Below are 16,469 nucleotides of genomic sequence, written 5' to 3'. Positions count from 1 at the left end.
CCCTCATTTACTTGGCAAGGAGTATAAAGTCCCTACAATATAATCCACGTGTACTTTGTAGGCCATAGGCAATAAAAATATCCATCATAAAATAGATTGAAGATATGTGTATATTCATATATTTAATATATAATATATGTAATACTTATTACAAGATCTGAATATAAGCAAGATTTGCCCTTTCCCCTCCAAAAAAAAAAAAAAAACAGTGATAAGATGACTCAGTGTGTAAAGCACTTGCCACCAGATTGATGACCTGAGTTCAATCCCCCAAAACAGAGAGTGTGCAGGTCACTTCCAGATTGATTTCTCCATATCCTACAGTTTATGTGTATGGTGTTTTCAGAAGGTGGATCTTTTCATCTAGTTATGTGGGCAACCAAAAGAAGCACAACTCTTGCACTGGTCTGGGTACCTCTGGGGCCTCCTTGACAAACAGCTTTCTTGATAACAGGACCCTTATGTCTTGCATAATTTATGCCAACAAAATACATGAATGGGTGCACCTCAAGCTTGTGGTAGATACTGCATGGCATAGACACGAAGCTAGCTGAGAGGACTAGAACATTAGAAAGTAATTTATGGGAGGGTCTACTTTCCTGAGTCTACACCTGCTATCTGGCTCTGTGTGTGTTGGGCAGGGGTCTGCATTTATGGACCTATATCATGTATGTCTTAGACTGAGATAAGATAAATTAATGAAGACTGTGATCTTCATTAATGTATGTTGTAACTTCTCTTAAAAGAAAGTCTTGCTTTGCTCTGGTTACTCACGCCAATATGATCATTCCAAAGGGGTTGTCATTGTCCTCAAAGACCCCTGAGACTGTGCCACCACTCTGTTCCTGCCCAGGTTTCCAAGACGAGAAAACTCAGACTAATATAAGGAACATAAGGGAGCCATGCACTTGCATGCAATTGCTGAATAAGTAGTAAATTACTATACCAAGTGGGAACTTGGAAACTATTACCTTCTTTGTAGAACAACCAATAAATTAATAACCAATTCTCCTCCTCACACCCACTTCATGAATATAAATTATTATATGCTGAGTAAAACTTCTTTTATAATTGTCAAAGGGTGCTACTTGAGCATATTTTGAGAATCACTAAATATTAATAAAAGGGAGGGAAATGCAGATGGCCTAGAGAGCAGAGAGACAAATGAGTGAGCTCATCACTGTTGCTGCGAGCAGAACGCCGGTGTTACAGACAAAGGAAGCCTTCAGAACTACTACGTGGTGCTATTTAAAACCTGGGCTACCTGTATAATGGAGCTAGTCAATTGGTGATGGGATATTTAGATCTATGACTTACATTATCATGATGAATCCTCTATTAATATTAAAGTTCTATCCATCACTTTGGGCATTTCCCTAGAGAATTTCTAACACGGCCTAGTGGCTACCTTAACGTGTAAATCATTGCCAGTGAACAGTCTCTGCTTAGAACTTTTTTCTACATTCCACCTTTCTCCGTATTTTTTAATTTGAAGAAAGAGAAAAACCACTCATCCGCCCTTCGGATTACCATGTTGTATTCCTGTCACCAATGCCGTGGTTCAGCTGTTCGATATTATTCCCCCCTTTGTTTGCTGATAGTAAAATTAGCAGCACTAAGGAGTCTACTCTGCAAGCTTAGGAAACTTGGCTGGAGCTGTTCGAACAAGCAATAAATGCTGGCCAGCTTTTATTTTGGAGCTCGTAAAGCGTTGGGTTCCATAGCTCAGATTCTTTGGTCGGTGGCCACAGTCTACAAATGTCACATTTCATCAAAGTCACTCCAGCAACTGCTGTCACAGGCATGCCCAGAGGAGAAAGAGGGGCGGATGCCGTGCAATAAAAGCAGACAGAGGTCACGCCGGCGACACTAACTGCTATGCACAAACAACACTGTAGCCCAGGTTCTCAGATGCAAAAATAATCTGCGCCTCTCCAAATTCAACACCTCCGAGATTTGGGCATGAGAAAAGAATAGGTCAGAAATCATTCAGCCATTTTCTCCTTGGCACAGAACCCACCAGCCTTGCAGCCGGCGTGCAACCTGACTCTTCCTCCCACCACCCATGGATGCATTCATTGTCTCTAAAAGATTGGGGGCATAATCACAGTAGCAGCAGCACAGCCAATAACCAACATGTCCCGGGAGCTGCCTGGGCTGAGGATGCAGCCAGCCATGCCAAGTATGTGCTAATGCCCTCTCCAGATGGACCATGAAGAAGCTGACGGGGCCACTGAGCAGACAGCAGGTGGACTCGGAGTGGCTGCCCTCCACCTCACAGCTCTGTCTCATTCCAGAATGTGGCTGGCTCGAGTCAGCTTCACCCCAGAGACAAAACATGCACCCTCTGCTCGGGTTCCCTCCTGAGAGAGAAGGTCTGCCTCGGACCACCCCAAACTTTCCCTGCCAATTTCTTGGAAGTGGTCAAAGGAGCCTGGTTGAGCAATGACTGGTAGACATTCGGGGAGATATTACCTGACAGATTTTTCATTCAAAAAACTTTATAAATTTTTAAATCTCACTCTTTCAAAATGAGCCATAAATGGGTCAAGTGATATAGAAGAGTAAAATGGATGTGATATGAATTCTTTATAATTATGGAAATGGTGCCTTCCTTATTGGTCACATGAGTCACGTAACATGTAATTCCCTGTCTCGGGTTATTAATAATGGATACACAGTTATCAAATTGTTCTAATGAACACTTCTAAAATACTTTCTGTCACTGGAAGCAAATATTTTAGTGCAGACAGATATGCTTGTAGGACTGAAGTAGAACTATAGCATTATTGCTACTCCTTATTTAGGGTAAATGCTGTCAAGAACTGACAGAGCGCCATAGCTAACTACCAACGAGTGTGCATGTGCTGATATGTGGGACTACACACAAGAGTGTCACGTTTTACCATTTCCAAAATAAACACTCCCTTGTGATCTCTACACAGTTCACTGTACGTGATGGGATGTTTTGGATTGTGTCTGTGAGGAAGGCTACCCAAGGGTTGGGCGCCGAATGTCCAGTTTGCCAACATCACAGAAAATGTAGCTCTCGTTCAAAAAGCAAGGTTTCCCAAAATTACTGCTTTACAACATTGCTTGACCTTCATCCGCTCAATAGACAGAAATGAGAAAAGCCAGTATCACCATTGCAAAAGCAAGGGCGTAAAACATTTCGGAAAGAGGCCCACGTTGAAAAGAGTTTAGGACCATTTAGGGATCAAACCATCTGGTCTTGAAATCCTCAGGACTGTGCTGCGTATCTGGTGTGAACGTAATGCTGGAAACAGGAGTGCCTCCGAATGCCAGAGAGAAACGCCTGAGCCAGGGTTTTCACCTGCCAAGAGAGAAAGGGAGTCTTACAGGCTCCCTCCACTGCCTCTGCTTTTGATGGATATATGGAGAAAGGGCTGGGAACTGTGCCCTCCACCACCCTTGGGGAGGGAAAAAAATCTAAAATTTGTTTTTCTGTTTTGTTTTTACCACCAAAGCCCCATGCGAGCTACAAAAATATCACACAAGAACACCTGCTTGCTGGAACAAAGACCCAAATTGCCCAGAAGAAGCACTATCTACCTTAACCACACAGCTGGGCTAGAGGGACGGTGTTAGCACGCCTCCACAGAGAAACAAAGGAACATGACACCAGCAACTGTTTACTTCTGCCTCTGGCGAGACAGTGTGGAGAATTGTTTTTCTCTGCCTGGAGAATTGAAGTCAGGGAGAAGAGTTTGTCTTTTGCTTTTACACCATTTATGTGACTGATTTGTGTCCAGTTAGACTGCCTCCCCGGCAGTACTGCCCCGCCCACTGCTCTCACAGCTCCCCGTAGGGCATTCTGTGTTAGTGTACTATGACCCCAACCAGACACAAGTTCATTCAGAATTGGATACTTTATCTACCCTGGGCAAATCAGAGTCCTTCCTTCATGCCTAGAATCTGGACCTGAGAAAGTTAAGGCAGTTTGGAGTGGGGTGGTGAAAGTTGCAAATGTGTAAACTTTTTGTATCCATTGAAAAGTGGATAAGTATTTTCTTTTAAATCTAGAAAGTAGTGCGGATGTTAGGGTAGGAATGTGAATTTAAGAGAAAGACCTGATAGTGATTTGAATCCTTGGCTCCAGGAGTTCTACAGGCCCCAACCCCATTCATAAGGCATCCCGGTTTATAATAAACTCTGGATTTTGCTTGAAATCTCTGTAAAATGTAACCCGGGACACATGAATAAACTGTCGGGAAAAGAAGAGCTTCATTCCGCAGCTGTGCCAATAAGAAACCTTTAGCCACCGAGCAGTTGTGAGAATTGCAAAGTGCTCAACAAGCTAGAAGACCCGACGTGAGCCTGCAGTGATGTCTTTTCTCACCATCGCACCTGGGCTGCATGGTAGGGCTTCCCCTCTTCTCTCTTTCCTGGAACAGAATAAGTTATATGTGAAAGGCTTTTGGAGGGATAACTATAAACAAATCAACCTGAGGCCCATGAAGACATAGGAAGGACTCCAACTGCTCTTAATCGAGAGGTTGGGAGATGAAGCATGGATGGATGGTTCACTTGGTGTCCACATCACTCTGGGTGCTCCCAGATCCTGGATCACAGCTGTCTCTGTCAACGAGTGAGAGCTCTGTGTAGCATGGTCCATCAGCCAAGGCCCGCCACTCTAAAGATGCTCTGAATCATTCATATCTGGACTTGTGAGAACTCCTGTCTGTAGAGCTGGCTGTGTATCTAAACATACTCTGACTAAAACCTTTCCCAGGGTTATTTATTTTCTTTTTATTATACCTTCTCAAGAACTCTCTTGGAGTTGCCTTTCTAAAACCTGGTAAGTTTTAAAACCCGGTATGGAATTAAACCTACTAAGTATATTTAATGAGGATTATATAGACATTTATTTCATACATCTAACCTTAGTTAATACAAAATCTGGATCTAGTCTAGATCCAGAAGATTGTCAGGGGGAAAAAAACTTTTAATTAAATTTATGCCAGAGTCACAGTACATTTTAGATGTGCTACGTGTACATCGAAAGCCAACAGTAACAATTTGATAGAAGTTTTTCTGGATTTTTGCTTGTTTATTTGTTTGGAATTGGCATTTTGTTTCTTTATCATGGAGTTGCCTGACTTTAAATCAACAGATTTGCCCTGTTGTGGCTCCTGGCGACATCACAGACTCGTCTTACGGAAGTAACACTGACTGGATCAGTAAAACCTTCTTCCGTGTTGAAGTCTAGTCACTGGGGCTCAAGGGGCCATGAGGTTTCCACAGGATCTCACAGGCAGAGCAGAGAACCAAGTGAATTTACCAAAACTAAAGTGCAGGTAGATAACAAAAGAGAGCCAAAGCTCCAGAGTGTGGACCCCACAGTGGTCAGCGTCAAATCCACTTCTGAGCGACAGGGCCTAAACCAGCATGGCTGCTGGGGACCTTTACAGAAACTCCTGACCCAACACTCGGAAGCAAGAGAAATCCTAAGTCTTCAGATGAACACGCATCTCGGAGGTCCGAGTTAGTCATGACGCCCCCTTCAGATTAGCGACACATCTGCCCTTGCATCCGTGTTTGAGACCGGAAGCCCGTTGCGCTTGCAAACATTCTGTGCTGCTCACATCAGTGTAGGTTTAAGCACAAATTCTCTTCTCCCAGACAGCCTGGCTAGGCCAGTGAGAAAGGGTACCCTGCAGCTTAGGCTGGGGTCCCTCCTACACTGTTCAAAGCCTCATCCTTTGTTTATTAAAACAAATGATTGCTTTAAAGGAACATTCTACGTTTAGAGCAAAACACTTCTAAAGGCCACAGGAATACATTGGGTAGAATGTTGGAAAGGTACACACTAACATCTGATAAAGGGCCGGCCAACAGTTCAGTGGTCAAAAGCACTCATTCACTAGCCTAAATAGAACTCTAGGAGGAGGGCAAGGACCAACTCCTTTAAGTTGTCCTCTGACCTTAACATATACCCTGGGGCGCGTAAATGCACACACATATGCACATATACTGATAGGTTAAAAAAATTAAATTACATGATCCCATTTCAAGCTGGAACATTGAGATGGCTGCTTGCCATATACGTGTGTGTGTGTGTGTGTGTGTGTGTGTGTGTGTGTGTATACCGCAAAACAGGCTAAAACTAATTCTAGCACAATTTCTATTCCCTACATTTGTATAAAAGCTTTATGTTATTTTAACTAAACATCTGGTCTTTGTCCCTCATGGAAAAAATACCTTGAATTTTCTTGAGTCTTTGGCAAGAGGCACCAGAACCCCATGCCAAGCCAGTAAAAATCACACATTCTTCCCAAGAGGAAAAAAATGTCAATAAAATGAAACATTGAAAAAAAGTCAAGGCTCAACTAGGAGAGCTGTGATGGCTGCATCCTAATCAGCCTTACAAACTGTTTTAAATTTTTTAAATTCCACCTCTTGGAAGATCTAATACTAGAGCTTTATTCAGTACATTGCTCTTAAAAAAATAATTCTCCTTCCAACATGGGGGTTCAGCCAGTTATTCAGGCTCCTAGAATAAATCATATGAATTAATTTTTATAAATATTTAATACCTATTCTTGCATTGTACAAATTGATTCTTTAGGTTACTTCAACTCAAGTTGAGTTTCGACATTTCTCACTACATGGAGAAATCATCTTGGTCTCATGTTCACCATGGCACCTGCCCGGGCCTGACACTGGCATCTGTCATAGAGAATGCCGAGAAATAAATAGTCTTACCATCAACACATGACAAGCTCATTATAACAGGAGACTCATAAATCTCGAAGCAAAGGGAGTATCATTACATATTTAAATAATAATTTTATACAGTTTGTATATGGTGCTTTTACTTGGAACAAAGACAGGTATTTTTTTCCTCTCTCTGCCATACATAACAGTAAAATGAAATATAGCATAATACTACTTACCACCCTGCTCTAAAAGGGCCAAAAGTTAACCGTCGGTTGCAAAATATTTTGGAAACATGAAACACAAAGTAAGAGTCTAATACCCATAGTTCTTCTGTGTAACTCAGCAACTGGATTTTGCTTAGGTCAGAAGAAATGAACACTGGACAAAGGCCATGGCCCAGAACGAAGTGGCTGGGTTGGGGGTGGGAAACAGAGCTCCAGTTCCAGGTTCCTTAGGATATTAAACTGGGTCACCCTATAACAGACCTTTCCCATAGCCTCAGGAAGCATGCGTCTATGAGTAAAGTAAGACGCTCCTTCAACGTAGCGTTTTAAGATATGTGCAACCCATCGCACACAAACAACCTCTTAGTTTCAAACACTTTCCCAGAAGCCCAGATAAGTCAGCCCTTTTAAACTTAGGTCACTTCCATTCCTCATTGGTAGGAATTATTTGTTCTCTGTGATTATCACTTTCCAGGAGTAGAAAGTATCTAGTGGACGTAGAAAGATAGTAAGCAAAGAGCCTCCTTCCATTCAAGTCTCCCACCCTACAGGAGACCCTGCAGCACTGTCAGGAGGCCGTCCTTGGGACTGTGCCGTGCCTTTTTGTTTGAACAGAACGGATTCCCATCAACTCAGTGAGACCCACTGGGGCACAGTGATCTTCTCAAGGTGTGTGAATACTGCAACAGAGCAAACCTGAATGATTGGCAGCACAGCTCCGCGACAAGCATTTGACCAGAATGTATAAAGCACTGGGTTCAGCGCCCCCTAGTGCTGAAAATAGCATGCATCGTACACCTACTCTCCCATCCAGCACACTCACGCCTGGCTGCTCAGGAAAGCCTCTCAATGAGATGAGCTGCAGTCTGAGAGTCTTACAGTCCAGCATGAGAACATTAGCACCTTCCAATCTCAAGAAAAACCACAAACCCAAGCTCTAGTGAAGATATTTCTCCTTCATAGTAAAGAGAAAATTCAGGAAAAGTGGCAAAAGCTGGAAGACAGACCACTTCCGTCCTCACACTTACTTTCAATATTAATGAAAACTATTCCTTTAGAAATAAAATATTCCTGAGTATCCGTGCAATAGACAATACACTCTGATCTGCACTGGTATGGTCCCGTTCTCTGAGTCTACGGAGCAGTATGGACAGCTGTGGCGAGAGAGACAGCTGAGAGCAGAGGGAAGTGTAGAAAAAAGATCTGTCCCTTGAAGCTGTACAGCTAGCTTGATTTTCACAGTATGTGATACCTCTACTGAGACATCTGACACTTTCTGTGCATAAGAAAAAGACTCAGCAGTTCCCAAGCATATCATGGGCACCGGGCTGTGGGCAAGAAAAAGCACAACCATTTGGAGGAAAGGGGTCACTAAGAGGCTGAGAGAGGGCTGGAGAGAGGGCTCAGAGGTTAAGAGCACTGACTGCTCTTCCAGAGGTCCTGAGTTCAAATCCCAGCAACCACAAGAGGGCTCACAACCAACTGCAATGGGATCCGGTGCTCTCTTCTGGTCTCTGAAGATAGAGACACTGCACTCAAATAAAATAAATAGACACTTAAAAAAAGAAGATGCTTAGAGATGGGGGAAGAGTTAAGCCAGAGGAAGAAGCAGAAGACAGGTTATAAAGAGTGAGCTTTCAGGGTGACTCTAAGGTAAGTCAGCATTGCGAAGAAAGAAAGAAAAAAGGGAAGGACTGGAGATATAGCTGGGTAATTAAGTGCTCTGGTCACTCTTGCAGAGGACTGGGGTTCGGTCCCTAAAACCTACATGGTGGCTCACAACTGTCTTTAACTCCAGTTGCAGGAGATCTGGCAGTTCCTCTGTCCGCTGTTGTCACAGGCACATGCCTACGTGTAGGCAGGTAAATGTTCTAGGCAAGAAGAAATTACTACAATGGACATTGGCAAAATAAGCGAACGTAAGAACTACTGGGGCATCAGCAGACACCAGGACTCACGAGAATGTTAGTGTCCACAGTGAATTTCAAATTCTAGTTCTAACATCTGTATGAATACTTCATTTCCCCTTCTGAACCTAGGTTATTATTATTGTTGTCTCCACAGAATAGAATAAAGTACGCGCTGGTGTTACCATCGAGAAAGAATAGTAAACTCACAAAGTATTTACAGCCGTTCTTGGCATGTGGTGACTATTTAAAAACATTGCCTACTATTGAGTACAATGCTCAAACCTAGAGACAAGGCGAGCTGTACATTGGGATGTGGGAGCAAACGGAAGAGGAGAGGCAGGGCTGTCACGGGACAGTCTGGCTCAGATCGCCGGATGCATGGTAGTGAGCGTACAAGTTACTGACTGTGGCTCAACTTCTATCTACCTTCCCGCACGTGGCGTGAGGCCATGGAGCCAGCCCAGTCGCCCTCTTTCTTTTGAAGGAGGCACATGGCGCTGGAAAGACTTTGGCTCCAGGGTCATCTGCTCCTTAGTTCTCACATCCATGGCTGATATTAGTGCACGTGAGGAAGACCACGATGCCCAGTGGAAAATCCCCAGGGATCTCACAGATATCCCAGTTTTTCACCTACACCCAGACTGTCTCAGACTTGCGGTATGGCAAGCACTGGCCCGGAGATGGCAGCCACTTTCTCTGCCATTTATATCTTCTCCCATGTGATCTGAGACAGTTTCCTCTCTCCCTCCATGTCCTGCCTCGTCCCCAGCACATGCCTTTTCCCTTTCAAATTAAACCTCTAGGGTGGGTGAAGTGGGTCAGTAGGTAAAGGCACCTGCCACCTGAGTGAGTCCCCAAGATCTGGATGGAAGGAGAGGACTGACTTCAGCCAAGCTGTCCTCTAACCTCCACACATGTGCTGTGGCGTGAACACACACAGACAATTTTAAAATGAAATTTTAAAATAGAACTTAAAAGTAAAGCATGTACTCAACTAACATAAGCTAGTAAGAAAAAAATTAAATCTGTGTGCCTGTATATCTTACCAAGAAATCCCCTGAGTATTAACTCTGTACACACGTACGTATGCAGTGGTACATTTCACCAAAGGTATATGTACCCTTTGTCTATCCTGTAGTGTGGTTCTCTGTCTGTTAAACTTCTAAAAAACTAAACAAAAAAATATGGTGAAAAACAGCCAATTTCCATTTTTATAAGGGCAAACCTTGTTGACCAAGGTCACACCCTGGAAAAAGTGGAAGGCACCAGATGGGGTTCCAAAATTTGGTTTGTGTCTAGTCCTTTCCAAAGAATGTGGCGCTCTAAGCAGGTCCTTGGTTTTGGTTGTACATAAGGTACCGGCGTGCTATTATAATTGCATTCCAAACATGGAAACCAAACCTAGCGGAGCAGAAAGGTAGGTAGTTACACAGGCTCCTAGGATGTCACCTACAATAACCTCTAACACATGTGCCAATACTTTATGTGCAGCCAAAACTGGTGACCTGCTTAGAGTGCCACATTCTGTGCAAAGGACTAGACACAAACCAAATTTTGGAAAACCCCTTCTGATGCCTTCCACTTTTTCCAGGGTGTGAACTCGGTCAACAAACTTGCCCCTTGCTTCATCCATCTCTCAAAAGTTTGGATCTACTGCCCACAAAAAGAGAAGTTCCATCAGCAGTTTACAAAAGAACAATTTGGAAGAGAAGTGTATTGAATCCTAGGGGAAATTAAACCCAAATAATCCAATAACAGCATTACAAAATTAACACAAGCCTATGAATTGAATTAATTGCCTCCTACGGTGGGGATTCTTGGCTACCACAGTCCAAAACAAATGAAGCCGGATGAAGTCAGCCGCCTTAAGAGAGGTCACAGGCAAGTACAGTGCTATTAAAGCCGTAGAGTTTATCTACTGCTGTTTCCCAACTTTCTGGCTTACTGTAGACACCTACGGAATAGGGAAACACCTTCATTTCTGCCATCCCATGCCTCGGGTTACATACAGAGGTTGTAGAGAGTACAGAACAAATACAGACATTTTTGCCAAGTCACCTCCTAGTCCCTCTGTCTGGAAGTTGAGGGATCTCCAGATGAGGTCCAGTTCTCCTGGGAGGGCAGAAGGTCAGATGTGACGGGTAGTAGTGTCTCTAGAACAGTGGGTCTAGCCATAAGGCAGTTCTTTAAGGATACCTACCAGTCAGCTGCTCCAAAAGAGACGCGCTGGGGTATTTCAGTAAATACACATTTCTATAAATTCTCTCTTAATGCCACGATGTCAGTATGCCTGTGGCGAAGTGAGATTACCTAAATAATATGGGCTCTGGGAGCCACAAACTGAGCACACGTGTGACTAACTCATCCTCTGCTAGGTTTCTTAAGGACTTTGAGCAGGAAGGTAGGATGTGGCGTCTTTATAGAAATAAAATCCTGGTGATTTATACACATTTGCCAAATTAGACCCTTAGGGCAAATAACGAGGAGGCCGAACTGCCTCCCGGAACACCTACTGAACATTTTCTCTGCGACTCATCCGCCATGCGACAGCTGACATTTACTCTCGGAGCTTCGTAATAACTGAACAACATTTTACGAAAACAATTAATTCATGGCATTTTATTGGGGTGCTATGTGACTTGCTATTTTTTTCACATTCTTAATTTTGTTTGACATTTTGAAAAGACCGTGCCTAACTCTTATATCCATTTTTTTTTAAAACCCAGCTAGCGTGTATAGAATTTTTTTTTCCTTTTTAAGCCTCCCTTGAAAACTAACGCAAGCATCGAAAACAAAAGATTTCTTGTTTAAGCTCTGAGAAATAAAGCATCCTGTTTGTTTGGAATCTTAATGACTGGTGCCCCAATCTACCTAATTAGGAGAGCCTTCATAATGAGGAAAAGTCTTTTCAAAGCCAATGGATTTGCAAACACAAACATTGCTGTCTCCCCAGAATGAATTAAGCACATTCCTCGTGTGCATATTTTAGTTACATCCTCTAATTAATATTACTACTTAAAATATGTGGAATTTATCTGTTCCAGTATAAAAACACCACGGGTTCCCTTCTCGTAGACTCACACACACCAGGCTGAATGTATTAACCTAATTTACATTTAGACAAAATGGAAATTATTTCATCAAAGCGATTCATTTTATTGACTTTAGCAACTTCAAGCTTCTTAACTTCAAACACCCTTTGTTCAGATGAATTAATGATGCCCCATTTTCACAGCAAAGAAGGTTATGGAAAATATTACCAGGTAAGTTTGAAAGGCTACCTATTACACTTGATATTCTATACGTACTCGCTAACATAACTGACATTCTATATGCATACACTAACATAAATAACATTCTATATGTACACATGCTAATATAATATTCCATACATGCACATGCTAATATAACTGACGTTCTAAATCCACACAGTAACAAAACTGACATTCTATACTACTTACTAATATAGCTGACATTCTATATGAATACACTATCATAAATGATATTTTATATGTACACATGCTAATATAATATTCCATACATGCACATGCTAATATAACTGACATTCTAAATCCACACACTAACATAATTGACATTCTAAATCCACACACTAACGTAATTGACAGTCTATATACATACACTAGTATAACTGACATTCTATACATACACATGCTAATATAACTGACATTCAATACCCACGCTCACGTGTGCACACATGCTATTTGTCTTGAATCTAATGCTTTGTAAAGAGTTAAGCTTATGCTTTGCTTTATTTTGGATTTTGGGTTTGTGTCACAGTTTAGCTTTTCTGTGACAGCATGTGATGGCACTTTGTAAAATTTGGCACAATGGCAATTAGCCTGACGCCTCAATGACCAGTCCTCTCGGAGTGTAATGTTTAGCAAGTGGAAGGTGAATTGTACATATCAATTGGCCCAGAGTGCACGTCTGCAATAAAGACAGATAGAAATAACATTGGATGCACTTCCGCTGGATGCTTGCATGGCAAACTGGGTGTTTGTATCTTCTCCTTAGCAATTACAAGCTGGTAAGGACTGGGTTATCTTTAAATCCTGGTAAAATGTTCATCCCTACATCAGGGAAGTGCGGGGAGCTTCAAGTTATGTTCATTCTCGATGTTTATATGTTCTGAAAGTTTCCTGTTAGTAAGTATCAGTCAGATTATAATCAGAAGAGAATTATTTAATTTTTTTGCATGTGGTTCAGTGTTTAGGGTGGAACCAAGTCTAAATATTCACTGCTCTCTGTGAGGCTCCGGCGTTGCACTAAAAATGTAATCTGCAGTCTAATTAAAGTGCAACCGGTTTTTTGAAACATGTTTTTCGAGTGAAACTCTGAATATGAGGGAGCAAAGAAAGAAACTCGATGGGGCCGCCTAGGCCCATTCCCAGACCAGGCAAGATCCAATTCTGTGGGTCTTTAAAGGGGTGAGGTGAAAGACAAACACACAGGGGAAAGGAAGTTTTCTCTAAAGTCATAATATAAGCACATAAAAATACTCCATAAACAATATGAATCAAAAACCTGAAAGAGAATAACTGTAATAAAATAAACTTTTGCCTTATTTCGATACTTCATTATATTCCTGCTGCTTAAACATACTGCTGCACTCACTATATATTTTTATTAATATTTTATAGTTGTCTTATAATAGTCAGGGGACAGAGAAACTAGATTGCTTTAAGAAGCTTAATACAGATTATTTATTTAAAAATTCTGCATATAGAAACACAAACTTTGTTTATAGCCAGAGCAAGTGTGCAGATTAAAGTCTGGATTTAAGTTAATTTAGGGTTTAAATCTATGGCTTGTAATAATAATAAATTATTTTAATTCTTGTTTCTAATTATAGCTGAGAGGAATCCCAAAAGGGGTAAAGGAAAGAAGTGTCACTTTTCAAGAACTCAAAGATTGGGGGGCAAAGAAAGATATTAAGATGAGTCCAGCCCCTGCCAACAAAGTGCCCCACTCAGCAGCCAACCTTCCCCTGAGGTTTGGGAGGAACATAGAAGACAGAAGAAGCCCCAGGGCACGGGCCAACATGGAGGCAGGGACCATGAGCCATTTTCCCAGCCTGCCCCAAAGGTTTGGGAGAACAACAGCCAGATGCATCACCAAGACACTGGCTGGTTTGCCCCAGAAATCCCTGCACTCCCTGGCCTCCAGTGAATTGCTCTATGCCATGACCCGCCAGCATCAAGAAATTCAGAGTCCTGGTCAAGAGCAACCTAGGTAAGTGTGGAAAAGCTGCTCGGCTGCATGGGGGCGGAGAATGAAAAATGTGTGTCCCGCACTGTCAAAGTGGGCCACTAAAAAAGCTAGCTTCTCAGAAGGACAAAGGCGACATCCCAAGTAAATAAGTGCCTGTACACACAGAGCTCTTCAAGGCGCAAAAAACCAAGCCAAGTACGGCCATACACTAAATCCATGCAATGACCAGACTGCAGGTTTAAGCTATGACACATGGTTCAATGTTTATCTCTCTACAGCAGAAGTCCCATGTGAGAGAACTGTTCCCCAGTTTAGATGACACAACCATCTCAACCAGATGGTAAAAGCAGGGATTCCCCCTGAAGAATACTTTGGGGTGGTAACGGGGATGGAATGTGGGCCTTATACATGCCAAGTCAATCAGACTGGATGCCATTCCTGCCCGACTTTTAAATGAAAGTTTTCCTTTTATACGTAAGTCCTTCTACAGTCATTCTGGATTACCTAAAAAGTATTTATTACCCACTACCTAAAGATCAGAGTACCAGTTGCTATATGGGATTAGAAAATGTTATTTCTAATACAGACCATATATTAAGAAAATTCAAATTCCTGACTTTAGTTAGGGACTGAGGGATGTAGGGTTGCAGAGTCTGTGACAGAATCAGAGAAGCTGCCTCAGAATACACCTGGCTTCCTGTTTCCAAGAACTTACAGCCATCTGACTTACATGTTTCGGTTCCATTGTCTTTAACAGACTTTCATTTCTGTAAGTTCTATCATTTTATCTACTGCCCTAATGTTTGGGCCTAGACATGTGACTGCCTCGTAGTAAGTCCTGGGTATGTGAGGGAATGAATGCACGTCATAAGGGACTAATAAGATCCTACAGAGGCGGGTTCATCCGCGGGAGGGAAGTCAGAGATATTTCCTCCAGAGAGTGGCGGGAGTCTGAACATGAAGAGACTGTGGGGAGGAGACAGGTCATTTCCAGATGAGGATGGGCTAAGGCCCTGAAGATAGCAAGCCATGGGGAAAGTCCTCTGTGGGAGCAGAAACAAGTGAATAGATGGGGACATGGGTAGAGGGGGAGCAATGCAGACAAACGGGACCCAGACATGGGCTGAGGCCCAGTAACTGGTAGATGGAGAGTTGCTGTCGATTTTTGCTGAGGTCCTGGGGTATGTAAAACATGAGGTAGACTTGCACAACTAAGTCAATGGTAAGAGCGTATAACAAATTCAGAATTCACCCAATTCAGCTAAATTATAAGTAAGTAATTACAAGGATGATATTTTATTTTATTTTATTTCGAGACATCATTTCACAGTGTAGCTCTGACTGTCGTGGAACGGTCTCTGCAAACCAAGCTTGACTCAAACTCACAGAGATCCACCTGCCTATGTCTCCCAATGCTGAGCTAAGGGCGTGCACATCTACACCCCAGATGGGCTGTACCTTGACGTCCTTCTGCTTGCTAGTGCTCAGATGAGAACACTGTTTTGTTACATTTAAGGAAACGGGTGTTCACGGAAACAGATGATGCAGAAAGGAAACAAGAAAAAATAGGAAACCTCCAGCCAGTCCTTCAAGGGGCTATGAAGCTGTGACCTGCGGTCTGAGCAGCTCTGTGGTGTTGGCAGGAGGAGCATCGAGGAGAGCCATCATTCCTGTCAGTATAGGTGATGTTGAAAGTTGTTAAACGGGATCAAGGATGCTTGTAACGTAAATGTAAAGTAACCTTTGTCAGAATAAACAGTATTGTAAATAAAGAAGCCTCTGGTTAATGAGAGGGAGGGAGGGAGGGAAGAAAGGAGGGAGGGTGGGAGGGAAGGGGAGAGAGAGAGAGAGAGAGAGAGAGAGAGAGAGAGAAGACTGAAGCTACAAGACTGCACATCAGAACATATGTGTCCCTTCCTCCCTACACCCACATCCAGCATTGAGCTCTTCCTCCTGCTAACTAGGTCTGGGGAGGCCACCAGAGCCTGGCATTTACTCCATAGCACCCAGCTCCACCTCCAGCTCAGTCAGCTGAGGGATTACAGGACAGAGCTGGGGGGGGGGTTCTACATCTATGTGATGGAGAAAAACTTCCCAAAGGTGCAGAAATGCAGTCAGCCTAGGCTCCCAGCCAGCTCCTGCTGCCCCATGAAGCTATGAGACCTGGCTAGAGCCCACCTGGGCAGAGCAACTGCCCAGCTCCTGGGGTCCTTTTTGCATTCCCCCTCCTTGTATCACAATACCCTCAGGTCTTCAGTGCCCCATCAGATAGCCTTCTGAGGTCAACCTTGGGTTACATTTCCAGAAACATGGATGAGAGGATGCCTTCATTGCTCTCCCATGGAGAAGGTTCTGTTGTTAGGTGAGCGTGATGACCACTACACCACGGAAACACCCATTGAGAAGGTTCTATTGTAAAAAA

General features: G+C 42.9%; 1 protein-coding gene across 1 annotated transcript; it reads left to right on the top strand.

Moving 5' to 3' along the window:
* Positions 1-11,901: 11,901 nt before the first annotated feature.
* On the top strand, positions 11,902-15,819 carry Npvf (neuropeptide VF precursor). The gene is made up of 3 exons (NM_023952.2): positions 11,902-12,078; positions 13,689-14,068; positions 15,564-15,819. Exons 1-3 carry the CDS (start codon positions 11,941-11,943, stop codon positions 15,655-15,657), a joined length of 612 nt encoding a protein of 203 aa, NP_076442.2. The 5' UTR covers positions 11,902-11,940; the 3' UTR covers positions 15,658-15,819.
* Positions 15,820-16,469: the final 650 nt, after the last annotated feature.

Source organism: Rattus norvegicus, chromosome 4 (genome assembly GCF_036323735.1).
Source record: "Rattus norvegicus strain BN/NHsdMcwi chromosome 4, GRCr8, whole genome shotgun sequence".
Classification (NCBI taxonomy): Eukaryota; Metazoa; Chordata; class Mammalia; order Rodentia; family Muridae; genus Rattus; species Rattus norvegicus.
The sequence above is the reverse complement of the archived record's forward strand: the minus strand, read 5'-3'. Positions and strand labels throughout refer to the sequence as shown.